Source organism: Opisthocomus hoazin, chromosome 7, assembly GCF_030867145.1.
Source record: "Opisthocomus hoazin isolate bOpiHoa1 chromosome 7, bOpiHoa1.hap1, whole genome shotgun sequence".
NCBI lineage: Eukaryota > Metazoa > Chordata > Aves > Opisthocomiformes > Opisthocomidae > Opisthocomus > Opisthocomus hoazin.
Genome location: NC_134420.1, coordinates 36,670,187 through 36,697,044, shown reverse-complemented (window position 1 = coordinate 36,697,044; position 26,858 = coordinate 36,670,187). Strand labels below are relative to the sequence as shown.

The window sequence follows — 26,858 nt, the reverse complement described above, 5'->3', positions numbered from 1 at the left end:
TGACTTTCAAAAGGCTCAGTCTTCAGACAAGCTATGGCTGGTACAATGCAAATAAAAGAATTTGAATTCCCTTCCACCCACAGTAAAATTAGTGCTCTTTGCAATTTTATTGTACCCAATTAGATTTCCTTTTTTGGGGATTGCTATTTCTGTACAGTGAAGTTGCCTTTACAGAAGGGGGAATGTGGCTTTCCGAGGGTAAAATTTTTTTGTAAATTTTGTAAATTATCTGCCTTTCTCTGAATTTCAGAGACCACTTTTTGATATGTTGCTTTATATAAGCCTGTCTGAATGCTAACTTTATGTGACTACTCTTTGAAAAGCTGTTCTTGTTAAGCTGGGCACTAACTGAAAGTTTTACAGGCACTAATTAATTGTGTGGTACTTGCAGTGCTAGCCCCACTACTTTGCAGCTATTGATGGGCTTTTTTTGTTGCCTGAATTTTTTCTAAATGTGGGAATGCTGAGTATTGAAGTAATTTTTACATATCGGTGCAGTGCAATGAAGTATTTTCTAAAGGCCATAGAAATGCTTTAGTATGTACTTGTTGGAAGATCTTAGGAATAACTGATAGTAGTGGCTAGACAGGAAACAAGGGGAGAAAATTGGTTTGGTGCTGCTGTATATAGCTGTATACTACTCCTTATGAAAACAAAAAGCTATGCGTATGTAGAATTGCAAGCTGGCAGAAACTTGTGTAGGAGTTTCTATTCCTGCTCCTCCAAAACAGTACTATTGATATTTAATTTTCAACTTAATTACAATGTAAGCAGCTTTCCCTTCCTCCTCCAAACACAGATATTTGGTTTAAGAAAGTTTGTTGTGGGTTTTTTTGACTTGGTGCTTCCAGTGTATAAGAAAACTTTGAGATACTTTGTAGCATTTCTTTTCAGTAAATCTAAAAAAAAAATTATAAAAAGGAACTTGAAAAAGTGCATTGGTAATACTGTACACAAATATTAATTTTATGACTTTTTCATTGGACATGTTGAGGATAATGTATCCTTGGCTTTGTGATACAGAAAGGCCATGTGGTATAAAACACATTGTTATATGTATCATATGTAAGAGCTGAGTGGTTATATTTTTCAGGACACTTAAATCCTTTAGCCTGAATCATCAGCAGTGAGAAGCCAGATTAAGGTCTAAGTAGAATAGTGGAATGTCATTACTTCACTATGGAAATGAATTACTGTTCTCTGTCAAATCTACATCTGTGTACACCCACACAAAGATTTTTACTCTGGTATTTAATCCTGTCTGATCTAATGCATTTCTATAGGAAGTACGAAGAGTAACTGCTAACCAGAAATGTCCAACCCTTATCCTAGGACTTTATCCCTACTGGGAATTGTGTAAGTGCAGCTCCAGATTGCTTTAGGTAGTATCTTTTGGAAGAGCTCTATGCCAGACCTGGCTTCTCTGAACCTGAGAAGCAAAGTTAACATAAAAATGCCTCAATTTATGAACAATAAATGCAAATATTTTTACCTGTGTGTAACTTACTAAACTTTTTGTAAACATGTTTATAACGAGTTACTCGTATTCAGTGTTTGTACGGTTGTAAGGATGGTTTGTGTTGGAATTTTTAAGAATGAAGTGATAAATTAAGACTGAGTGGGAACTTTCAGAAAACTGTTGATTTGCAATTGTGTGTTAAGCGCAGAATCTTCACTGGTTTGAGCAGGAAATGTAAGAGTCTTTAGCGTTAGTTTGAACAGTAATCCTTTTCTCATGTTGACACATGAGGTTTACTGAAATGTGTGAAACAGATTTGTGAAGGTTGTGTAGCTCTTAGTAGTGGAAGAATCACTATGTAAATGTGAAGGAAAAGTTCCATTGTTCTGATGCCTGGGAACCTGGAGAACTGTCTTAGGTGTTTCCTTATTAATGCAGTTATTCATTAATTTCTTTTGAATATCTTTCATTAGATTTTCTTCCTGGATCTTTCTTCAACTGTCATGTGATGGAAGGGAAATATTTTTGAAGTTATAATGGATTCTACGCAACATCATAACAAAAACTGGCCTAATAGCACTATTTCTGTTTGAAGAGAATAAGCATAATTACAAATAATCATGACAACTTCTCATATGAACGGACATATCACAGAAGATTCTGACAGTGAAGCAAAAAATGTGGAGCTTGCATCTCCTGAGGAACCTCAGAAGCACAGAGAAATGGCTGTTGATTGCCCTGGGGATTTGGGCTCCAGGATGATGCCCATGCGGCGGAGCGCTCAACTTGAGAGAATCCGTCAGCAGCAGGAGGACATACGGCGCAGACGGGAAGAAGAGGGAAAGAAACAGGAACTGGACCTTACTGCTTCCATGAGGCTAAAGAAACTAGCACAAATCCCTCCGAAAACTGGAATAGATAATCCAATATTTGACACAGAAGAAGGAATTGTTTTGGAGAGTCCTCATTATACTGTGAAGACATTAGGTAAGTAAAATGCAATGAATGGGCTAATGGAGAAAGTATTTAGTTGATATTAATGTGCTTTTAGGCCACTGAAAACCTAGTTTAGCTAATTCTTCCTATACAGGTTTACAGTCTTCTGATCCTTTGGATTTGTGGTGGTTTGGGTTTTTTTACTTATTTAGTCAAGCATCAGGCTATGTACCTCAGCAAGTAGCTTTTCAAAACCGATCTATTTGGGGAACAGTTAATTACCCTGTAGTTAACTAATGAATTCAGTGGATGTCTCCATCCTCTTTAGGCTGGGGGAAACCATGCAAGTAATACCCAATTTTATTATGTTTGATGTAGCATAGACCAGAATAAGCAATAAATCAACACTTACTGTCATTTAAAATCAAAACTCAAGAGTTCTTAGTACTTTAAAGAGAAGCACGCTGGTGGCTGTTTCTTATTCTGGCTGTCTGGCATTATCGATTGCCACCTAATAAAATTTACATTTTCTCTTAAAGTAATGGCGTTCATAGTGAAAATCTGCTTACCTTGGCACTTCGACATTGATGAAAAAGTAACATTATTTTTTTTTCAAGAAACAGATTCTGAAATTGTTTATTTAATAACTGTAATTGCTGTAACTATGCTTGTGTAGAAAAAGTTTCTAACCTTTCTTCATCAAACTTAAGTATCTATCTAAAATGTGGTGTGTTACTGCAGTGAAAAAGAAGCTCTGGGAATTTGTAGGAGTCCAGTTCAGACTTCCAAATCTATACCTGTTCTGAGATCCAGATTGCTTTAAAAAGGTGCTTTTTTCTGGGGGCTGTGCTAAATATGCTTGCTATTCTTTCCTGTTGGCTGGTAGTTGAGAACACAGGGTAAAAAATATAGCTGTCAAATTGTGGTGTGGTTTTTTTTTCGCCATCTTTAGTATTTGTGTGCCTGAGCAACATTTCTGCTGAAGATATGACTATTCCATAACCTCTGGTAATCCTTAAGTACAAATCCCTCTTCAGCAAAATTTAGGTTGAAAGGGTCACGAGGAAGTCATCCCATCCCACCGCCTGCTGAAGGCAGGGTCAGTTATGAACCTTGGTTTAGTGCAGGGCTTACCAGCTTCTGTCCAAGAGATCTCTCTGTAAGAAGCAGATTTTGTAATTTATGAAGTGTTAGATATTTGATTGTGACATTGTCTTCTTAGAGGGAGCACAAAGCAGAATATACAAAGATTGACATCAAACAGTAGGGGACTTGCTTAGCCACAGTGGGTGAAAGCTCTGAAGACTGACTACAGGAGCAATTTGAAATTGAAACTACAGAAGAGAGGAAAGAGTTTGACTTGGAGTTGGAAAGCTGAGGCTAGGTTTCATGCCAGAGCTGTTGAGAACTGGGAGGGAAGGCTAGGTGGAAACCGATGGGCAAAGAATCTATGCATGGAAGCTGGTAGGAAAGAGAAATGAGTAACAAGTGTGGGTCTGACAAGCTTGAGAACCAGTAAGGAGCTGGGGTAGACTGAAACTGAACAGGAGCAACGATGGTGGAGAAATTACTGTGATGACAAAAGGGTATTTTGAAAATCTCTCTGTGTATGGGCTGTGGGGGAAGCTGAGAGATTGTCAGAGGAAGACAGTATTTGTGAAAAGTTGGGAGGAGGAAACTAGGTTTGGCTCAGCAAGAAGAGAAGGGGGAAGTTGGTGTAAATGGAAACTAGGATTGTGTCAATACTTGATGTAAGAAGAAAAACACCAAACTCTGGAGGCAAGAATATGGAGGTGTGTATGTGGAAAGAAGTATGTTAGGAAATAGCAATATATGGTAGAAGATGCATCTTGAAGGAAAATGATTAGATGCTTTTGTGCATGAGGACAAACTCCTCTTTGCTTTTGTAATTGAAGTTTGGGTCTTGTCATTGTGCTGCTGTCAGCATATTCTGTAAAGATACAGTAGTAAATTGGATCGTTTAACTAAAGCTGTTCCTCTTAGTGTTCGGATACCATGAAAATCAGAAAACCAACAATGTCTGTCTCTACTCTGAACTGCAGTAAATAGGGCTTAAAAGTATGTGCATAGAGCAGAAGTATTGATTAGCTTGCTGAGTGAATGTGGTCTGTTCTTCGAACTAGAAAGGCAAGGAGCTTTGGGAGATGTAATTAGACTGTCATGATATATCTGTTTGTGCACCAGGGAGCTAAATTAGGGCTTCATAGACATCTATTTCAATCAGAGAAGTCATGACATAATATTGACAGGCATACAAAGATACTACTATTATTTCCTTGCCAAACAGAATTATAATAACAATTTGGATCAGGTGGACTTAAGAAAGGATTTATAGTAGTTTAGCACTCCTGTTGAGAGTGGTGCTGTTGATCATACTCAACTGTAATGCTGAATTGTTGCGAACTTGGAAAAAAAAACCTCTTCTAAATTAAATGCTGTGATCTCTTAACCTCCGTAGTCCGTAAAGAATCTCTGTTCAGTCATTAGTGCTGCCAAAAACTGAGTTGTAATTTTAATTTTAACAAAGTGCTTCTGCAGTAACTTGGCCTCTTCCAAAATTTTCCTTCACTCACTGTTAAGCGCATCTTTTTTCCAGTTTCTGGATTGATCATTCTAACATCTGACACTTCTGCTGAATTTCAAAAGGAGAATGTTTTTTTTCATTCTGGAAGCTGTCTGTTCCTGATTAGTATCAAGGCTAGGGATGTTGCCCTATGAATGTATGTATACACACACACTCTTCCAAAACCATACATTTTCGTAGAGACGATCTAAGTCCATTATCGTTAATACCCCTGCTTTTGTATTGAATACCTGAGTTGCAGAGGACACATTTTCTTTATATATACAGCTTTTTGGTCTCCAAGGTACTTGCTAGCCCATGAGACTGTCCAAGAAATAACTGCTAGTATATGAAATTTTTGCAGTTTGTCTGTTTGGTTATACTGAATTTCTGATCTACATTGCTCCTGACTCTTTCCACCTTTCCACTTTTGCCATCCAGGTGAGAGTACTTACTCATTTCACAAATCTCTAAGCTTTGTTAGGAGAACCTCAAATAAAACTAGACAGGTGCTAGCGAATTGTAGAGGTGTTAAATTACCCTTATTCAGTCTCTTATAAAATACTGATTTTAGTTTTGCTTTTTTTTTGGTATGTTAATCCATAGAGCGTCTGCTAAAGACACGTGTTTTAAATAAGAATATTGACCTGATTGTCTGTATTTTTAGTTTTGAAAATGTTTCATAAGTGCCAGTGTCTAATTTGGCAGATCTTTGCCAAGTCTTTAATCTTTTAGTCTTAAAGAGCAGACTAGATGAAACAAATTGGATTTTATTTATGGAAATAAACCAGGATGCTTATCAAAACAATTTCAAAGGGTATGTTTGTTATCAAAACAGTATATGATTTAGACAGCTGTCTTAATGGAAATTACTTTCTGTGCACGTAGAACATGTATATATAAGTATTTAACTGGCTTTTCATAGCAGTATACTTCTACAAAATGCAGAAAATGTTTTGTTTGCTACAGCTCGTTCAGCTATTTTAGTTAATTTAGTTAAATGAGTAACTGACATTTCATGTAAGTAGACCTTTTGTGGCTACAGTGAAATTTATCTTTTTTAAATTTTTTTAGGGGAAAGCTGCCTATTTTTTGTCCTTATACTTTGGGCAAAACTTTTTTATAAATATGCTATAAATATAAATAAACTTTCAGAAATAGTTTTGGATAAAATAGTTTTCATAGCCCTGCGATTCAAGTAATATATGGAGCATACGAGTGCTAGTACTGGCACATAGAGTACTTTAGAGATCTATAAAAAAGGTTGGGAATTAAGATATTGGTGCTGACATATAATACAGCTAATTATATCTTCTTAAGTTTGCTGTTCATAACTTTTTGTTTAAGGTGATAAACAGCAACTATTTTCTTTGGTTTTTTCCTAATCTGACATATTAAGCTGTGACCGTGGGTCCTCCCCTGCAGTTGCATACTTTTGCCTGGCAGTCTTATGATTAATGCGTATATGGCACAGTGCTCAGTCACATTCCAGCCATTTCATAGCCTAATGGAAAAAAGGCTGCAACACTTCTTGTAAAAGAAGACTTAAAAAAAAAAAGTAGTCGATTGCTAATAGATCTACGATTAAAAAATGGACTTGTTCTGCAAAAGAACCCTGACATTTTTCTGTGAGTAGATGCAGATGTTAGTCTTTTACTGAACTTTTTTCTTTTTTTCCCTCAAGACAACCCTTTCTATAGTAAATGTCTAGAGATGGAGGCTTTGTTACCTGGTTTGGTTTTTTTTTTTTTTAGAGACCAAAACCAAACAAAAAAAATCTGCACCGAAATCTAATCTGTGATTTAGAATTCAGGAACAGGAACCTAGAGAGTTAGGCATGCATAAAGCCAGATTTGTATGTGAGTTTATGTGTGTGGGTTTTCTTATTAAACAAGTGACTAGGAAAGGGATTGCTAGCTTTTGGGGAAGATTTCATTTCACTCCTTTCAAGCATTATTTCTCTTTTAGAATTGTGATGAGGGGGGTATTTGTTTGCTGTTTCAAGGTGGGGGGAAATCATTTGGCATAGGGCTTTTGCATCCAGCACAGATGAAGATTCAGTGTGGAAGGGAATTATACAGGGAGGAGAGTACTGTGCTAGTTTGTAAGAAAGGGCAACACAGAAGGAACTAGCAAAGTGCTGAAAAGAGAATATGTAGAGGCGTCTTAGGAACAGGACATCTTTATTATAGATACAGAATAAGATATCTATATTTATTTGTATCTTATATGAAATATGTATTAAAAAGAATTATGTGTGTACATATGTGTGTATGTATTTGGATTCTCAGATATATAAGGGGGATAGACAATTCAGAAATAATAGGATAAAATAATTTAGGAAGAGTTAGAAGAAGTTAGGTTCTTCTCTAATGCCTCACTTCTTTGAATCTGGTATCAGTAACAAATAGCAGAATTATGGGTTGGTGTGTTTTTTAACGGAGCAGGTCTCAGTAGGAACTTTACAATAACTTTACAATAACATCTAGCTGCTTTACACTTTTTTTTTTTTTTTTTTTTTTTTTTTTTTAATGCTTGAAAATAGTGCAATTCCTCAGACCTGGGAGAATCAATTGCTGAGATGCTTTGGTAGTCTGCATACTCCACTGGGCAAGATATTTGCCAGCTAACAGCGTTCTGTTTAGCATATATACTTGCTTGTAAAGTGTTCTTTAGCCTTCCTTCCAAATGGCATTTCCCCCTGTGTGACAGGCAGTATATTGTGTATACAGTTCCCTGGTGAGACAATGGCGGCCTTAATTAGTGTTGTGAGCTGTACTGGATTTCACCTGTGGAACATCCTGTGCAGCTGGTATCTGAGCTTTCTGTGCAGCTTTTGTGCTACTGCCCTTTGTTTCCGTGGTGGTTACAGGAAGAAGCCCTTGACCTTTGGTGGGTAGGATGTTTTCAGCATGTGTGAAGTAGTTTTGGAGGGTGTTTTTATTATTAATTTTTTTGTCCTGCAGACAGTAAACTAAAAGTGTAGTAGCTCTGGGTTGGTTTGTTACCTTTTATTATACAGAAGACTGACTTGCAACCTCAGAATCGAAAACATACATGTAGGTGTGCTTTGTCTGAAATTAAAGCCATTAAACTTGTTTAAAATGCGTATTTTATTAGGTTTTATGGTTTTCGTGTGCCTGTTTATCAACCATTTTAATCTGGTGCTCAACAAGTTTGAGTCTAGCATTGTGTTCAGTGTACTGGTGAATTTGAGGTTTAAAATAGGTTAAGGAAACTTCTTGACAGAATGTATTCATGTTAGTGATGAGTATCTACTGTGATTTTTTTTCATGTAAAAAAACGCACTTTAGCTCATGTCTTGACAGCATTTCTATTTTAATGTTATTTCATTAGCTCATAATGAATAAATGAAGGTTGCTAAAACTTAAAAATATTTCTCAAAGCTGCTATTTTGATACCAGTAACGGAGGATGACCTAAGTATCAACTGACAGTTTTAAATTTGGGATTTTCTTTGTCGCTATTTTTTTAAAATTACTAGGATTCAAATTTTTAGCTTACTTGAATTTAGTAAAATGAAAGATGGTTGACCAGCCTCTTGCAGCTGAACAGATTTTTTTTGAGATAGTGTGTGAGAATGCGTACATAATTTCAGGCTTAAAACATCCACTGTTTTTTCTGGTCTGCTTGATGATTTCTTACCTGGGTTTATTCATGTTATAGGTATGACTCATATTCCTTGTTCTGGGTAGTTTCTCAACTACGTAGTATTGAGAAGTGACATTCTGCAGAAATTCAGATTGGTTTAAAAAAAAAAGTTAGTTTGACAGTCTTTAAAAAGCACCCCTAAAGCATCAGATTAGTTCTTGAAGCTCAAGAATGTAGTACATGTATAGTATTCTGCAAATATGTAGAAACCAGTTATTAAAATACGTTAAAATATTTTATGGTCCAAGCAGAACTCATAATCTCGTAGGTAAAAGATGTGAACTTTCTTCTGGTGCAGATGACTTTCAGAACTCTGACCACAGATGCTATTTTTTTTATCCTTACCTTTTTATTTTAATGTGCTAAAACTGAGCATAATTATATGTTTAGAAATTGAGTGTAGTTTACTTATCAAACATTCATTCTGTAAGTAAGCAATATTTAGTTGAGAGAGCGATATATCTGCCTCATGGCAGATATGCATGGCAAGATGTATCAAAATAACAGTGAATGTTCACTGCATCAACATTAGTTTAGCGAAGGAGTTATTTTCGTACTGCGAAATAGTCACTCTTTCCCATTTCGCTGTGCATAGCTGCAGGATCTTTTATGTATTGGTGATTTCTTTCAGAGAAGAACTGCTCCTGCAGTAGGAATTTAAATTTAAACAGTATATGAGCTTTTTGTTTCTCCTTTTACTGACTTGGGGTCCTTTTTTTTTGACTCAGGTACATTCTGCTAAAAATGTCAGAGCGAATAATGGATAACTAATAAATTTGTATAGATCATTGCTGATTAAAAACTGAACAGCAAAAAAAAATTTGTAAAAATCTTGATATAAATATCAATTAATTATGAATCTTGTTAACTCATACCTTATTTATATTTTGTTGTTTCCTACCTAGAAGTGGAAGAATTGTTAACTTCTCTTAAGCATATCCAGCACGTTTTGGTAGACCCTCAGAGCCAAGAGGATATCTCTCTCATTTTACAGCTTGTTCAAAATACTGATTTTCAAAATGCATTTAAGATACACAATGCTGTTACAGTGCATATGAACAAAGCCAGCCCTCCATATCCTCTCATCTCCAATGCACAGGAACTAGCGCAAGAGGTATGTACAGTATGCATCTCTGTGATATATATGAAACCTATAATCATAGCTGTTGTTGAAATATGTACCTGTCAAGCTTGTCTGAGTTATTGAATGTTGAATATGAAAGGGATTACAATAGTCACTGATTGCTGTATCTGGTTTTTCCAGATTTCTAAACAGTAACCAGAAAAGTATTTTGGGGATAGGAACTCCCTTTTTAGCATGGACAGATAAGTAATAGAAAAGGTACTATGTTTAAACAGAGGAAAAGGGAACGGTTATGAAAATCTAACTCTTTTACCCTCAGTCTTCTTTCTTCAGAGCATTCAGAAATTGAATTACAGTTCTTTATTTTGTGACTTTCCTCTGAGTTGAGCCATGGTTCTTAAATTGGAAGGTATCTCTGAAAATACAGCAATACTGGATACAAGCATTCTGCTTTAAAGTGAGCAACAGATCCCTTAATACTTAATTTCAATGTTTTAATTACTGCTGCAGTGGTCAGATTACACTTACATTTTTGTCTGACAGATGATGGCTCTTTTATAAGATCTATATGCATTTTAGAAATTATTAAAATATACTTTCAGAAATTTACTTCAAGAATTTTAACTTTAATCTTTTCAGTCAGATCTTAGCTCTTTGAAATACTGTATGGTTTCAGCCAGGTTGACTGCTTTCTTTGAGGCTTATTCACTTGAATATAGATGAGCAATACTTGTATACAATAGCTTGATTATATGCATTATATAATGCTTTATAGCATTACTACTCATTTACAGAAAACTCGTCAGATACAGAGTTGCTAGGAACAGAATGAGTTTTCACCTGTGGCTGGATGCAGCTAAGACCCTCTGAGGGGTTGTGCGATAACTTTATCTTCATTTTCCGTGGCCTGATGCGTGTATATATTGCAGTGAAGTGTGGCTACACCTTGTACTGATACACATTTGTTAACTTTAAACTAGCTGGCTTGAGAACCAGTATCAGTGCAAGCATAGCGCTGTAGTGTTCAGCAAAGCCAAATCCAGAGGCTGGATAAATGCTCCAGCATTTAGCACCTGGTGAACCAAACTTACCTGTTCGAAACAGGTACACCAGTTGGAGCACCTGAGCCAGTATATAGCTATCCTCCAGTTGCTCAAGGGCACATCACTACAATTTCAGTATGGCAGCAAGTTGATTTTTTTAAATTTTTTTTTAGCATCTGCTTTTCTTTCTGCCTGAAGCAATTATTTTGACAGCTCTTTCCACTCCCCTTCCGTTTTCTAGACTTTAACCTTGTAAGTCAAGGAAAACACCATTGTAGCAAGCCAGAAGTTCTTTTGCAGAAGAAATTACTGATTCTTGAGGGGACATCATTTAAATGTTATTGAAAGGTGCAGTGTGCTGATTAAACTGTAGCTCAGGATTTTCCCGTTTAGGTTTGTCAGTATGACTGTGCCAAAACCAGGTGGGAGTATTTTACGTATGAGCTTGCCTCTGGCCTATTTATCAGCCTGTAGACTGCTATAGGATCCTCACCAGGCTTGTTTGATATCTGTGAGCCTGTAGGAACCTTTTCAGTTAACTTCTGTTTGTAAAATACTTCCCCAAACACCCACTTTACACAGGCGTATTTTGGGATTTCATTTCAGATACAAGCCAGAGTTTTTTGAATTTTCATTTATAATATAGAACATTACAGATTATCTCTTAAGAAAGCTGGGATTTCCCCTGCATGGATATGATGTCCTTTTATTTGCTGTTTTATAAAAGTTTCCAAGGAGAAAATATGCCTAGGAAAACTCTAGGTCTGTTTTCAAACTCTCATATTCCTCCACATCTTCCATACCCATCATATTCCTATTTTTTTTACAGGTGATTTGGTAAATCCTAGAATCAAAATGTGGTGCAAAGCCAATTTTGTGTCTCTTAGCAATCCATTAAGAAGGTTAAGCTTAAAGAAAATATTTCTTTAATCTAAAATTTTTAACCCAATGGAATTCTGTCATCACCCAGGAGACTATTACATAAAAGGCAAACGTATTCCTGCATTCATTTTGATTGTTCATCTCCCATCCCTGTCTTGTCCAGCCTTGAAATTCCTGAAAAGTCAATATATTGCATATGTCTGTTCCCATTTTCAGATGTAATCTAGTTTCTCGGTGATTCAGCTTCTGGTGTATTTAAGTGACTTGTATTTTGCAATATGTTAAGTAGCATTCTGAAATGATTGAGCCAGAAATTCAGGACAAAAATTTCTGTGACTGACAGAAGTGTCTCAAGAGGAACACCCTAAAGCCTCCATTCACATCATTCTGTACTCCCTAGTCTTGCCTGAACAGAAGATGTTGTGTTCTTTTTTCAGATGCTGTGTTCCTTTTGTATAGGATTCTGTGTTTGTTACGGTAGCAGTACAGAAGGAAATTATTTCTGCTTTGGGAAGAGTTGTTTTGGGTTTTGGTTTGTTGTTTTTTTTTTTTATACCCTGACAAGGTGTCTGTCTTGCATGTCCAGGCTTTTTCTTGTGCTGCAGTTTTTCATTGCGTGTTTTGCTTTTTCCATCCCTAAACATAAGCATGGGAAGCTCCCTCAGAAAGCAGGTCGTTTACTTCAGGGTGTTTTTGAAAAGACACATGCAAAAGCCTGGATGTAAGATACTGATAACATCTTGATGATAAAAGCCACAAGACATTACAAGAAAGAAAAATAGCAGTTACATGCATAATATTAATTTTAAATGACTGGTAATGCTAATGTGCGTATTTTAGCGCACAGGTCATCAGTGCACTAAAATAACTCTGAAACTGTTCTGGAGTGCAAGTCCTAATTTAAAGCTACAGACATGTTTTGTTTGAGGCTTTATGGTGTGGAAGAGAACCTGTTCTAGAGCTCATGCTTCTGTAGCTCTAACAGGAAAAGACAATTTGCAACACAATTTCATATTGCAACATGAAACATCCTCCCTTTTAAAAAAAAAAGGCAAAAATTAATACTAAACTACACTTTTGGAAGTGTTTGGGCGGAATTATCGTTTGCTACACTGACCTTAATTCAAAAAACCTGTTGCCATTTACTCTTTAATTTATTATTTGCTTTTATAAAACATAATGTGTATGAACAGTGTGTGGTAAAAACTTCTTTGATTTTTAATTTTTTTAACTATTATCAATATATGAGTGGAATGGTACACTTTGTTTTCTTGTTCTCTTTAGGAAAGTCTTAAAATTAGTAGTACATTTGTACAGTTAACTTTTCCCACTGATTCTGATAACCAGGCACCAAAACCTCAGGATTTTTCCTTTTTTTTTTTTTTTTTTTTTAAATAAAATTTAATTGAATTTAAAAGGTGGAATGGAGCACTTCAGCTTAAGGAATTTATTTGAGAGCTAATCTTCATGTAATGTGGTGTGCTCCAGGTCTTAAATAAAAATAGCCAGTAAACATCAAGTGTAATTAAATTGATTTTAAATCCATTTAAACTTGAATAAGATGGGGGGTAAAGATGATGGGAATATTGTCTGAATCTTGACCTTGAAAGAATATTTGATGCAGCATTCAAGACAGTTTAGTTCTTGGCCTCTAACAGGATATATCAAATACCTTAAAGATGTTTTTGCTATTAAATACACTTAATAGGCTCAATTTGTATAGGCTATATTTCTAGAGGTTTCAGGCATGCTGCTGTTCACTACAGCAAATGCAAGCAAGTAAACTAGATTAGTACTTTTGAGAGGATGCACTGGAAGCTTGTAACTTGTAAGTGCATTACAGTGTGCGTGTATATTCCCCCTGACAGTCCTTCTCACCTGAGAGTAAACAACAACAGGATTTTGAAGGTGTGGTTAAATTCTGAATGTTTAATATCACCCCAGTGTGTGCCTCCACAGGGCTTGCCTCCAAATTGTTGCGTGTGTAATGAAACCAAATCGGTAGCTTTTGGGGGGCTGCTTGAACTAAAGTTGATGTAATTAGCAATAAAAACTAGGCTGAAGATTTAAGAAAATACTATCATTGCAACATAGCACAGGCAATCCACACTAACTATCTGTAGTGTGTCACTTCTGGAATGAGAGCCTGCATTCAGATGTCTTTGTCTGATAAAACTGTGGGATTCATTACCATGAGTACCAAAGGAGCCTGACATGCAGCAATACTGGTGTAGTAAGTGGTGTATACAGCAGCCTGAAGCTTTCCTGGGGCTTCATTAAATAAGCAAATAATAAATGTATCTCTCTTGAAAGGGGAGGAGGAGAGGAGCTATTAAAGTTTTGAATAATTACATTATTCAAAGCAGAAATTCAACTTGAACAAAGGATGTTCACCACACACAGAATGACTGGTTGGGCCTGGTTGCTTTCTTTTCCCTCTTGAATCCCCAACCTCTGACCTTGCATTCAAAAGATTGTCTTGCTTTCAGGACTTCTAAGTTGCTTTCTGAGTAGGTTTTCCTGTAAAAGGGTCATAAAGATTTGATAAACGAGGCTTTAAAACTGCTTGTAGCTTCTGCAAGAAAGGAATTGAAAGTTCCTTGAAAGATGGAGGCCTTAAACCTCTATGAGAAAGTTTTCTGTAGAGAAGAATCTCCTCTTTCAACACAGGATAATCTGTTAGGGGATGTTCTAGGGATGTCACAGAAGGCTTTGGGGGTTGTGCCAGGTTGATTGCTAAGGACAGGAACTTGTTCCATGTGACTGTTTTGTTTGCAACGTAAGGATCTTGCTCCATTTGAGTAGTTCATTTAGTAGGTTCTGCTAGAATTTAAAATTATATTTACTGTTTTCAGTACTGTCATCTAGTAGCATCCAAGAGAGTTGTTAGCATTTCTGTAGACAGTTGCTCCTAGGATAGAGACTCTTCAGACCTTTAGATGTTGTTAGATCACATGAAAATCTCAATTATTTTCTCTTTGGAACTTGTGGTTTCCAGATTCTCTGTGATATCACATTGCCTCATCCTTAAGAGTAAAAAGCTCTTGAAAAAAGTCTTTTCTACCCCACTGAAAGCTGCTGTTCTGATAAGTGTAATCTACTCTTGATGCCTCTGGATTCATTTGTGCTTTTGGATTTGTGTGCCTTTGGTGAGAGTAGGCCAGAGGATAATGACTGTGGAAAGTATCTTCTTCAGCCTCACGTTCAGATAAGAGGGACTTCCCTCTTCCTGGCTTACTCTGTAGGCACACCAGAATTTTCTAGTATTTGCAGCAGATGATGGCAAGGCGTGTTTGGTACCCATATGAGAAGGCAAACCTTTTTACGCAACAGAAGCTGCTTGAGCAAAAACTGTCCTTGCATTAATGTGGATTATTTTGGAACCAGACAAAGAAACTTGGTTTCCTGAGACCTTCTGAAGTTTTGACTCGTACATTTTCTGAGGCAGGGGCTCGAAGCTGCATTGCAAAACCTGTTTTGGAATCTCTGGTCTTGCTGTTGGTGGAAATAGTTTGGGTAAAAACAAGCGATCTGCTTTTAAGGAAGAGGGAGGCTAGTCATGTTAATGAGAAATTAGTCCATTTTAAAAGACCCGGCGTATTCACATAATAAGACTTCCTTGTGACTGATTTCACTATCATGTTCCTTTCTAGAGTTTAAATTTTTTGTGTGCATCTTTGTGGTAGCTGAGCTCTTTGCCAGTCTCTGGTGTTAACAAATCTGTGATGTGCTGGATACCAGCTTAGATTTGGTAGACAATTACTGAGGCAGGATACGCTAGAGTAGTCCTGTGGTCTCATTGCACATTTTCCTAATGTGTAGCAGATTAAGTTCAGTCAGTCAGTGGAACAATTACATGGATATACTTTATTTTCAGTAAAAGAATAATTGTGACTAGGGCTTGTGCTTGAGTAGCGGAGAGTGGACTGATAAATCACGGGGTAGATTAAGAGTTTTACTGCTTGATTTCTTTTCAGGTACAGAGTGTTTTGAAACCCAGTCACCACAAAGATGGGCAGGAGCTTAATGCTTTGCTGAATGCCCCTCACATGCAGGTAAAACAAAATGGAACTCCTAATGCAATGGATTTATTTCTTGGTGCTCTTTTCAGTATAATTTATTTTTTGCAAATGTCTTGGTCTGACTGAGAAAGGATGGATTTTATTCATTAACTCTGTGCAGATCTCTCAGTATTTTTCTAGGATGAGAAGTTTCCAATTTCCAGCAACTAGGGGAGAATTCTAATGGAGTGTAGTACATGATTGTATTCAGTCCTTGCTACTTTCCACATGTATTGCAGAGTAATTTGCACATAAACAATGTAGCAATAGATCAGTAGGGTCAGGGCAACACATGAGCTGCTTTGCTTATCTATGTTTTCTTCTTTGGCAGCTGTTTCATGCTTACCATAGGGTACATAAAGGAAATTTTGGCCTGTGGTGATGATGGAAATCGATCAGTAATTTTCACTGCAGTAACTTCTTATGTCTGTATCCTCAGTCACATACATAGTAAACCAATGGTTTTTTTTAGGAAGGAGAAGCTGTAAGTACTGTCACAATTGTGCGTTCAAGATTGCTTTTTTATTTTTTTTCCAATCTGAAAGAAAAGTTTTGGAAAGTATGGAACAGTAGGCACTACATAGCTGTGATAAATAACTTTTTTATTGCTGGAGTCAGTTTGCAATATTCTGTAACCTGCAAAGACTATTCAAATTGCAAAATTTCATTGAACTCCACTTTTGTGTATGTATAACTGTACATAATATATATAATGTAATGTACATAATATAGTTTTCTGTAACTGAGCTGATTTTGTTTACCATTAGGCACTTCTACTGGCTCACGATAAGGTTGCAGAACAAGAAATGCAACCAGAGCCTGTGACAGATGAAAAAATTTATGAGAATGTTGGCGTGTACGGAGGGGAGACTGTTAAAATAGTTCGCATTGAGAAAGCTCGGGATATTCCATTGGTAAGTGCTGATACTCAGTTATGTGTAAAGGAAAGAAGCCTTTTTTTTCTTTGCAGATTGCTATGCAAGTTTTGGAATTTGAGTGTAGAGGTGATATTTAACTTGTAAACAGTCTCCCTCCTCCCTCCAAAATGAGGAATAGTCGCAGATTATAAACTTGTGTGTATCTTCATATAGCAGTAGCTGTGCTACCATTTACAATCTACACAATTTCTGTCAACTTGGGTTTGGACAGGGCTCTTGACAGAAGTCACTATCCCAAGCTTTGCTACAGGGGAGCTTATAGCCTTGTGCCAGCCATGTGGGTGGATGTGGTTTGGGTTTTTTTCCCAAACTCTCATCTTCAGTTTTGCATCTTTCAAATAACTGTTTCCTTAGGAAAACTATTTTTTTTTTTTAAATCATAAATTTTATGGTATGGAGCAATTCAATTCTTCGATCTTTAATGCAACTTGAGGAAATTAAATGGTGTGTTTTTTTAAACTGGAGCATTGGGTGCATGCATGCAAGCTGTTACGTGCATTCTCCTTCAACACAGAAAGTTTTTTCCACTGGCTTGGAATATATACAACAGATGGCTTTGAGTTTCATACATATAACAAATTCAGAATGTGTTGCTACTACACAGGGTGCTACTGTTCGCAATGAAATGGATTCTGTTATCGTCAGTCGAATAGTGAAAGGAGGTGCCGCAGAGAAGAGTGGGCTGTTACATGAAGGGGACGAAGTTCTGGAGATTAATGGCATTGAGATTCGTGGAAAAGATGTTAATGAAGTTTTTGACTTGTTGGTGAGTTGGACTCTTGTTTTCCCTGGAAAAAAATAGTCATTTCATAATACTGAAACCTGTTGGCTCTGCTTGTCATTTGTACTTGTATTTAGCATTAGTTTAAAAGTATTTTCATTCTGATAGCTAGCGTTTATATGTGGAGGGCCATTTCAAGTTTTCTTTCTGATGCATAGTTTGATATTAATAAGTTTAATGTCAATTATCTGCAACAATGAAGCCTACAAAGATGGAAGAGTTATGCTGTCATTCTGAGACTGAATTTTAATGGTTTCTAAGAAAACCTCTGTTTAGCTCTGAAAAGCTGTGATTTTCCATCTTTGGTTGAGTCTGCAATTAATAAATGTGTGGCCGTGTGATTGTGGTGGTGTCTGCCTGGGAAGAAGTTAATTTTCTTCATAGCAGCCCATATGATGGTGTGTCTTAGGCTGGTTTTAGACTAAATCTACATCAGGACAAAGACCTGGGTTCTGCTGGAGGTTGCATTATTGTAGGAAGAATAGGCAGCAATATCCATAGATGCTACAGTAAGACTGTAGTTTTTAATGAACAATTTCCACCTTTAGTTGGATTTTTTTTCTGAAATTTGTTGCTAAAATTTTTCAGCTAATGCATGCAGTGAGATCAAGTGGAGGGCAGTGGAGGCAGAAATGTGTGGGGCTTGGCAGGGAATTTAAAGCCATTTTAAAAGATTCTTCGAGTTATTTGAAAAGCATTCAATCTGTGTTTTTTGGATCAGAGGTGTCTGAGATTCTTCATGCTCTGTAATTGTCTCCGTTGATACCTGGTTTTTTTTTTTAAAAAAGCCGTATATAGCTAAGTCCTATGCTTCTGAAAAGAGTGTTTTGTAGATGTGTGATGGATAATTCAATTCTGGCACTTCAGTTCTCTGTAGAGAGCTTGTTCTGCTCTTGAGCAGCTCCTGCAACCTAGAGTTACAGAATAAACTATTTAAAACCACAATACGTTAATAAAAGAGCAAATTCCTTGCTGAAAATTACTTTTTTCATATACTTTTTTTATATGTTTCATAAACATATAAAGTTACTTTTTTAAATATATTTTTTAAATCGTCAATATAAAATAATACTTTTCTTCATATATTTTCTTTTGTATTTTGTAATGTGGAAGTGAAGTTTTAAATTGCTTCAGTCACCAAAAAATACTTAAAACAAGCACAGGAGAAGGAAATAACTTTCCTTCTTAGTTTTGCCTCACCATTTGCTACACAAATGATAATAAACTGCAGATGACTTTAGACGTCTAAAGACTGTTCACACAATCACTGTGAAATTCTGTGCATTCCTCGTGGAACTGTGCATGCTGACTGACAGTCGTGGACTTTCCTGCAGCCTAATCATGTTATGCTTGGTTATGTTTACTTTCTTTAAGCCTTAGGTCTGAATTTTTTGAGATACATGCATACAGTTTGGTTTTATTCAACATAAATTGTTGTGTGTCAGTTCATGGAATGATGTATAGAGACACATGTAGGCCTTGTCTCGGGTTGGCACTTGCATTTTACCTATATATTCGTTAACTGTGCAAACACCCTCTGCATACAGGAGTATGCAAACAAATAAGAATTATTTAAAGCCAGGACATTTATTGTGTTCTACTTTCTTAGTAGGGGTGATTGCAATATTGATATTAAGTACTTTATAGATGCAAGATTCGAGTGTTAGTTACATTTTTAAACAGCGTTTTGTATGCTTTAATATTAACAGGATAAAATCATAGTAGAAATGTGTAGATCTGAAAACACTGTTCCACTTAAGCAATTTTAGAAAAATAATAGTATTTTATACATTTTTTTCTTACCAGCATAGATCCACTTGTTGGTATTTCTGAACAGAACAAGAAAGTATTATTCTCCATTTCTCCTAAGTCTCTTCCTGACAGAATTGCAGCTGCTCCATTTCAAATAGAAATAGTTTATGTATAATCAAGAATGCTAGGCTTTAAAATCTGAACATCAACATTGGGCTTTCTAGCCTGTCAGTGAATCACTGCATCTGTATCTCTACTATATCTTTTAAACCCATTAAGGGGTAGATGATGTGCTGTTAGGAACTGCCTTTTATGGGAGTTCTTGAAGCATTTTCTAAAATATGTTATTTATTAAAATTCTTAACCATAAGCCGTATTTGATTCTGTATGTGAAGAGTCTATTTTTTGTTTCAGGCTGACATGCATGGGACTCTGACCTTTGTATTGATTCCCAGTCAGCAAAGCAAGCCACCTCCTGCAAAGGAGACAGTTGTAAGTAGCTCTACATAAGTTCTTGAGCTTGGTGATACATACCTTGTTTTTCTAGTAACAAGTTTAAAGTTTTTCTGTAGGTTATTTACATTGTGGAAGAAAACCAAAACTTAATCATTTAAATTGCTTTAATTGTTACCAGACTAACACCTGAATTAACTGTTGAAATGATGGATGGTGTTCCACTGAAACTCTTAGTATGATTTTAACTCAGTTTCTAAAATAGTAAGGAGTTATAAAAGTAGAACTGCCTGTGCTTCTGAAATTCTGTTTTGAAATTCTCAATTTCTCTATTTTTTTATATATAACAGTATATATATAAAAAAATAAATTGGATTGATGGAACTTGCAGATATGCTTTAGCTAACATACCTTTCTTGAGACAGCTTTAACAGTTTTAAGAAGGAATACACCACTTCATATCACAGCCAGACAAAAAATGTTAATGGTTGGTGACAAAGTAAAATATTTTACACATGAAACTTGATCTAAGCCCAGCAAATGGGTTTCAGCCTGTGTATTTATTAGGTATTTAAAACAAACTAGAATATCCCTGCTACTCTGTTTGAATGCAAAGAACTTAACTCAGTAGCTCAGTGGTTTTTGCTTCCTAAAATGGTGAGGAAATTGCATAGACTTTAGAGTTAACAAGAGTTAAATTCAAGTCTTTACCTCCAGCTTACCACAACCCTGTCTTTTGCATTGCTGACCTGGGTAATGATTCCATTCCAGTATCTCCTGTACGCCCCAGATAAAGTTTCTATTTTAGAGAATCTGGGAGTTTTTATATAACAGGGCTCCACTGCAGTGACAGGAAGATGGGGTGTAATTCTTTGGAAGTCACAGGTTTTTTTCTTCTGCTTTTTACGTTTGACTTTCCACAGATACACGTGAAGGCACATTTTGACTACGATCCTTCTGATGACCCTTACGTACCCTGCCGAGAGTTAGGCCTGTCTTTTCAAAAAGGGGATATACTCCATGTGATCAGCCAAGAAGATCCAAACTGGTGGCAGGCTTACAGAGATGGAGATGAAGATAATCAGCCATTGGCAGGCCTTATCCCTGGTAAGTAAAGCTCTAGAAAAAGCTTGACAGCCGGTTGTTCCCATAGCTGTAGGGGTGATATTCTGGTTTTCAAAGACTCATACACCCTTAAACATCCATTGCCTTAAACATCTGTGACTTTGAACCTTTTGCAACAGAGCTCACTGTTGGTTATGTAATTCACTTATTTAAGAGTTTAACCTTTCAGCGATATATCCATGTATAGATGTTAAATGCAGAGTAAAGCCACCGCTTCCACTGCAGTTCACCTTTCCAGAGCTACTCTCTTCTTTTATTCCTCTACCTTGGGGACTCTGTGGATTCAGAGTTCCCTCTGCTGGCTGTGGCAGAAACACGGGACTTCAGCCTGCTTGTTCTCTGGAGATGAGCGCAGTGTTTAGGTTTCTTACAATACCATGTAGTCTGTTTGAAAAATATATCTTTTTCGTGGTAACTCTTCTGCATGTTTTCACTTACAAGTAACTGAAGGTCTTTGCTAACAGCCGTGCTTCCTTCCTAACTGTTTTTCTAACTAGGAGCCTTTGATTAATAGGGTTTTCAGACATTGAAATCGGTGTATAATTTTTGTATTGAAGTATGTACTGCACTCTGCATTAAAGATCTGCTGATGTGTTAAACAGTGAACAAAAAGACTTTTCAAATTCCATAGAATATCACACTGTTATTTTATGACATTTGAGCAAGTTGAGAGGAACGCTGATTTAAATGTGGGCTAATCTTTTTCAAGCTGAAGTTAAAAAGATTTAGTATAAATAGAATACATTTAACATACAAAAATAATTAGAAAACCGTGTCATCATAGTGGGGAAATGCAGTCTTTGCAGTAGTTTCAATTTTCCAGGTAAAAACTGTCCAGAATAATACGAATGCTCTGCAAGTCTTTCTTGATGAATATATTTTCAAAGCAATAAACAAGCTTCACAGCAATTTTAGTTTTACTTTTTAAATTTCTTTTATATGTCATATTCTACTAGAACCTTCAGAGATGTAAAAGCTTAGGACAAAGTAAGATGACTAAGTCATTACAAAAGAGTATGGAAATGGTTTCTAAATGTTAACTGCTTTTGTACGTTTTTATTTTGTTAAATGCATTAAGGAAAAAGTTTTCAGCAGCAAAGAGAAGCAATGAAGCAAACCATAGAAGAAGACAAGGAGCCGGAAAAATCAGGTTGGATATATGCCTTCCAAGGAGAAAAAAAAGAGAATCTACCTCTTAGAGAGGTGCTAATTAATGATATCTGGAACCTTGTCATTGTAGAGTTGTAGAAAATTCTTCCATTTCTTGTAATACACATGGGAAGATTCTTTTAAATTCTTCGTGTAAATACAGGTCTGAATTTAGCACTTCATTGTATAAATCACATGGGGTTTTTCATAACTATGTGCAATATAACGAGTATGATGTAGGGGAATTTGGAAAGCCCCTTCTTTCTTAAAGAATTTTATCTGCTATGACTCAGTTGAAGTCCTTGGCATGCAACGTTGCTTAATACACCAAATTGTTGTAATGAACTGAAGAATACTATGCCTTTTCAAAACTGCAGAATAAATTCTCTACTTCAGAGGGTCCAGATAGTGGGCGGGATAGGAAGCTTTTTACTGTATGGGTATTTGATTGTGACGGGGTTTTTTTTTGTCAGGAAAACTGTGGTGCGCGAAGAAAAACAAAAAGAAACGGAAGAAGGTTTTATACAATGCAAATAAAAATGACGGTAAGCAACATCTTTTGCACGGTGTGTGCACTTATAAGCAACTATAAAAGATTCTACAAATAGCCTTGTGAAAAGAATGCTGAAATTCAGGGTATGATGTTAGAAATGCTGCCTGATGAGATGTTCTCTTTGGGAGCAGTAGAAAGATTTGTAATAGTATTTAGTGAAAGATGGAAAAGAGGTGGCAGAATTTAGAGGGTCGTTTATTGTCTTTAATAAAGACCAGATAATAGGAGTAAAAAAACAGATGGCTTTTTTGGCGTGAAAGCACTCATAATTTTACAATGATGAACAAATTTATTACGGTTTTGTAATATCATCTCGCTCTGCATAATTAAGTTAAGTGAATGGAAACTTTCTCCACAGAGTTTGTAGGCTATATAGACTCTATTCTTACAAAAATACTTTGGGAATAGGATAAGGATTTTTGTTGTTGGGCTATTCTTATACTAGAGACTTGTTTCTTGGCAAGAAAGTTGTTTAAGTTTATGCTACTACTTCTGTCAGTAGTAAGTGGAAAAACTTTTTTTTTTTTTTCCCTCCAGAAAGGGGGGTAAAAAGGCTCGTCTTAGTGTGCAAGTGATGATCTTTGGGGTTCTGTTGCTCTGGTGACTCACAGTTAGATGCTGGGCAGTCAGGAGCTGCCTGAAGCTTGATACCTCGTGACAGGCAATATATGCAGATAGCACTAAAGTATGTTGTGACAATTTTATTGTTTCTCTCTCAAGATTATGACAATGAGGAAATTTTGACCTACGAGGAAATGTCGCTGTATCATCAACCAGCAAATAGGAAACGGCCTATTGTTCTGATTGGCCCACAGAACTGTGGTCAGAATGAATTGCGGCAGAGACTTATGAATAACGAAGTTGATCGCTTTGCCTCTGCAGTTCCCCGTAAGTCTGATGGACAGATACAATTGCTTATTTGAAACATTTTCTGCAGACAGATCCTTTTGTGTTGAAAATGGTAATTAGGAGTTTGGGAGTATAGTCAGCTCTTGGATAAAAGACAAATAAAGTTACATCTTGTGTGGGGGGAAAAAAAAGTAGCTCTGAGAAGTCAATGCAAATCTAGTGTCCCAACACTGTTACAGAGGCATTATAAGACACACATGTATTTCAGTTTGAATAAAATTGGAGTGAATTACAGAAGTTTAAAAAAGAAACTGGTACATTGGTCAAATAATTAACCTATATATCCTGCATAAATATAAATTTACGTGGCTTTAGTGCCTTCCCAAACCACTTACCTTTCAGTGAATTTTATATTTTTAATGTTTAATGTACCCTAAATCAGGTTTACAAACAGTTTGGCAATATAGCTTGTTATAAACAACTAATAGCTATTTTCACATCCAGAATGCAGCTGCACAGGTGAAACTATTCCTTTCCTAGTTGACTATTTTTTTTTTTCTCTAGATAATATAAACAAGACCTCTGAATGTAGGTTCAGCCTTTGGCAACTTAATCTGTCCAGGGATATTTATTGTACAAAATAACACTTGCATTTCTTGGTTATTTCATGCGCCTTTTGCTTGGTTAGCAGTATCTCTCCTAAGAGAAACATTTGTTTCTCCTCTTCAGGTCTAAAGGTGTATCACTGTCTCGATTTCTTTTTTTGTCACTCTTGTTTGTAGATACTACTCGGAGCAGGCGAGAGACTGAAGTAGCTGGCAGGGATTACCATTTCATTTCTCGACAAGCATTTGAGAGTGACATGGCTGCAGGGAAGTTCATTGAGTATGGAGAGTTTGAAAAGAACCTCTATGGTACTAGCATAGACTCTGTGCGGCAAGTAATCAACTCTGGGAAGATATGCCTTTTAAATCTCCATACCCAGGTATGGAAAAGCTGTTGCCTGTTATGTTTTAATTGTTGAAGCTACTGTGAAAATCTGGAGAGCTGTGTTTGCTTTTTATAAAATAAGTATGTTTTCAAGGTCCATTTTAATGCTTATTCCACGTTTTCTTTCAGTGGTGTTCAGCTGACTATTTAGTGTGTTGTGAATACAACTTTCTTGTTCCTTGTTTGGAAATATATGCATCTTCTTTATCTGTGCTAAGGGCAATAGAGCCATTGGTTTCCCGATACTTAATTCAGTTAGTTCTCACCATCTTTGAAAAATTAATTAAAATAACATTTGTGTCTCAGTCTTCCGATTACTCTGTGAGCTCTGAGGTTTTTGAAGATGGAGAGAAGTTGTTCATGATTATACTTGGGCACTGCATTTTGGGAGTGTTTATGCAGTTCCATAAGCAACGGGATTAAAGTAAATCACATCAACCGTATTGAAAAGCTCTTTAGCTATGACCTTTTGATTATGGAGAAAGAAGAGACAAACTATGCATATAGACCTCAACTTGGAAATTTAGTTAAACATGGGAAGAGGCAGAGTCCTGGAACGCAGCCGATTTTCTAACACATATAATACGTATGAGGTCTACTGCTGTTACAGATGCTGTAAAAGAAGCCCTAAAACTCAGATACATCAGTAATGTCTGGTAGTATTGAAGCTATAATTAGCCATCACCAGTTAGGATCACTTTACTAGAATAGCTCATGGATGTCACAAAGCATGTAATAAGATGAAAACACATAATACTGAAAATTGATTGAATTTTGTGGTTATAAAAATCTATCTCAGAGACAAGTTGTTTGTCCCGAGACACATAGAAGGAACCTTTTGGAAAAAAAAAACTACAGTTTGATGGTTCTTATTTACTGTTTCTCTAATATAAATGTAACCTGCCAAAAAAAAACCCCAACATCCTAAGCATACAGTAGTAGTGCAGCTGATACCTTGTATTTTAATCTTCAAAACAGGAAAGGTTAAACTCTGTAGTATTAAAAGACCCTACAATGTTAACAGCTGATACCATTCCTTAGCATTGTAATGAAACTTACTTCAATGTAGGTGACTTTTTTTGCTTTTGGATACTAAAACATATGTTCCTTCAGTTTAGTTATGAATAATATTGTTGAACAAAAGTAAATATGTGGGTTTCATAAAGCTGAAAAATGATGGAATACCTATTTTGTAGGAAAAGATGACTGAACTCTGAGGGGTGATGATAATACTGTTATGGTTAATTATACTGCTGTTAATATATTGTACAATTGTCATTGTGTTTGAAGAGTATATTATTTATTATAGCATGTGAATAGTGCATTATTAAATGCCATTTTCATGTGTGGAACTGATAAATATTTAATAAATCCTATTTCTGCAGTCACTGAAGACACTACGTAATTCTGACTTGAAGCCATATATTATATTTGTTGCACCACCTTCACAAGAGAGATTACGTGCTTTATTGGCCAAAGAAGGGAAAAACCCAAAGGTAGTATGTCTTAACACTTCTGAAACATGCTGATTTTTATTTACAGATCTGGAATGTGTTTGGTAAACAAATTCCTATACTCTTTATTTGGAACTGGGAGATGGTAATGGTACTGACAATATATGGGGAGTGGTGTAGTTGAGATTTGTGTGCTCCAGGTTAGTAGGCAGGCCTTACTAAGGGAGGGGCTCAGGACACTTTTCACCGAACTGAATGCGAGAGGTGTGAGGCAAGGGAATCCACAGCTAATTCGGAAATCCTGGGGCACAGTGTCTCAGGTGGGGTCCCTGCATTTGGGTACAAAAATATGACCCTTTATTTTAAAACTGGAAAACCCATCTTTGTCTTCAAGTAAACCTGAGAGTATTTCTAGGGAACAAATTATTATTGTTTTTCTTTTAAGAACTTGTCTGCACTTGGAAAAGCATTTACTTGAAAAGGTATTCCAAAACTCTTCGGATGAAGTTATTTTAATGCTTGATACTGTAGGGTCACTTTTCATGTTTCAACCAGAGTCATGTCAAGATCATTTAGTTAAAAGAGAAGTTAGTTCTGCAGAATGGAATTGAAACTCATAGATTAAACCAGGGTGCCTGAAAGCCCAGAAAAGGTAATTATTGGCTTACGAGATGCAGTGCCCCCACCCCGAGTCAAATGTCGTAGTCTTCAAATGGTAATGTTTCCTCCTTCATGGTTATGCAATGAATGAAACTTTATTTTACATAAATATGTCATCTTATATAGGTCCTGGGGTTTTTTATTGCCAAGGAATCCATATGCAGTAAAAATCAATACACTGTTATTGGTGTAGAACTATGCCTGTTTTCTTTCTGATTAATCATATTGGAGTTGCATTTATTTCAGCTGGGTAGGCGCTACTGTGTTAAACCCCTTCCCCTCATAAAGAAAAGGGTATTTCTTGTATGTATGCCTATATGTGGCTTTGCTTTTAAGTGTATGTAATGCCTAGAAAAAAACCTTGAGGTCCTGAAGTCACTTTTGAAAATTATCTCAAAAATTATACCTGAATATTCCTTTATATAATACAAAAA

At 36.2% G+C, this 26,858-nt stretch overlaps 1 protein-coding gene across 5 annotated transcripts in view; it reads left to right on the top strand.

Moving 5' to 3' along the window:
* The window catches only part of PALS1 (protein associated with LIN7 1, MAGUK p55 family member), a 57,231-nt gene that overhangs the window by 26,529 nt on the left and 3,844 nt on the right, over window positions 1-26,858 (top strand). For 4 of the 5 annotated variants that reach the window (XM_075426898.1, XM_075426897.1, XM_075426900.1 and 1 more), the window contains 12 exons: window positions 1,933-2,446; window positions 9,556-9,764; window positions 15,637-15,714; window positions 16,488-16,634; window positions 17,263-17,424; window positions 19,606-19,683; window positions 20,568-20,751; window positions 21,848-21,919; window positions 22,392-22,463; window positions 23,192-23,359; window positions 24,103-24,305; window positions 25,696-25,806. In XM_075426898.1, coding sequence (XP_075283013.1) covers window positions 2,080-2,446; window positions 9,556-9,764; window positions 15,637-15,714; window positions 16,488-16,634; window positions 17,263-17,424; window positions 19,606-19,683; window positions 20,568-20,751; window positions 21,848-21,919; window positions 22,392-22,463; window positions 23,192-23,359; window positions 24,103-24,305; window positions 25,696-25,806 — 1,851 coding nt within the window. In that variant the 5' untranslated portion in view covers window positions 1,933-2,079. The remainder of the gene's footprint in view (window positions 1-1,932; window positions 2,447-9,555; window positions 9,765-15,636; window positions 15,715-16,487; window positions 16,635-17,262; window positions 17,425-19,605; window positions 19,684-20,567; window positions 20,752-21,847; window positions 21,920-22,391; window positions 22,464-23,191; window positions 23,360-24,102; window positions 24,306-25,695; window positions 25,807-26,858) is intronic. The other variant, XM_075426901.1, reaches the window with a different exon arrangement.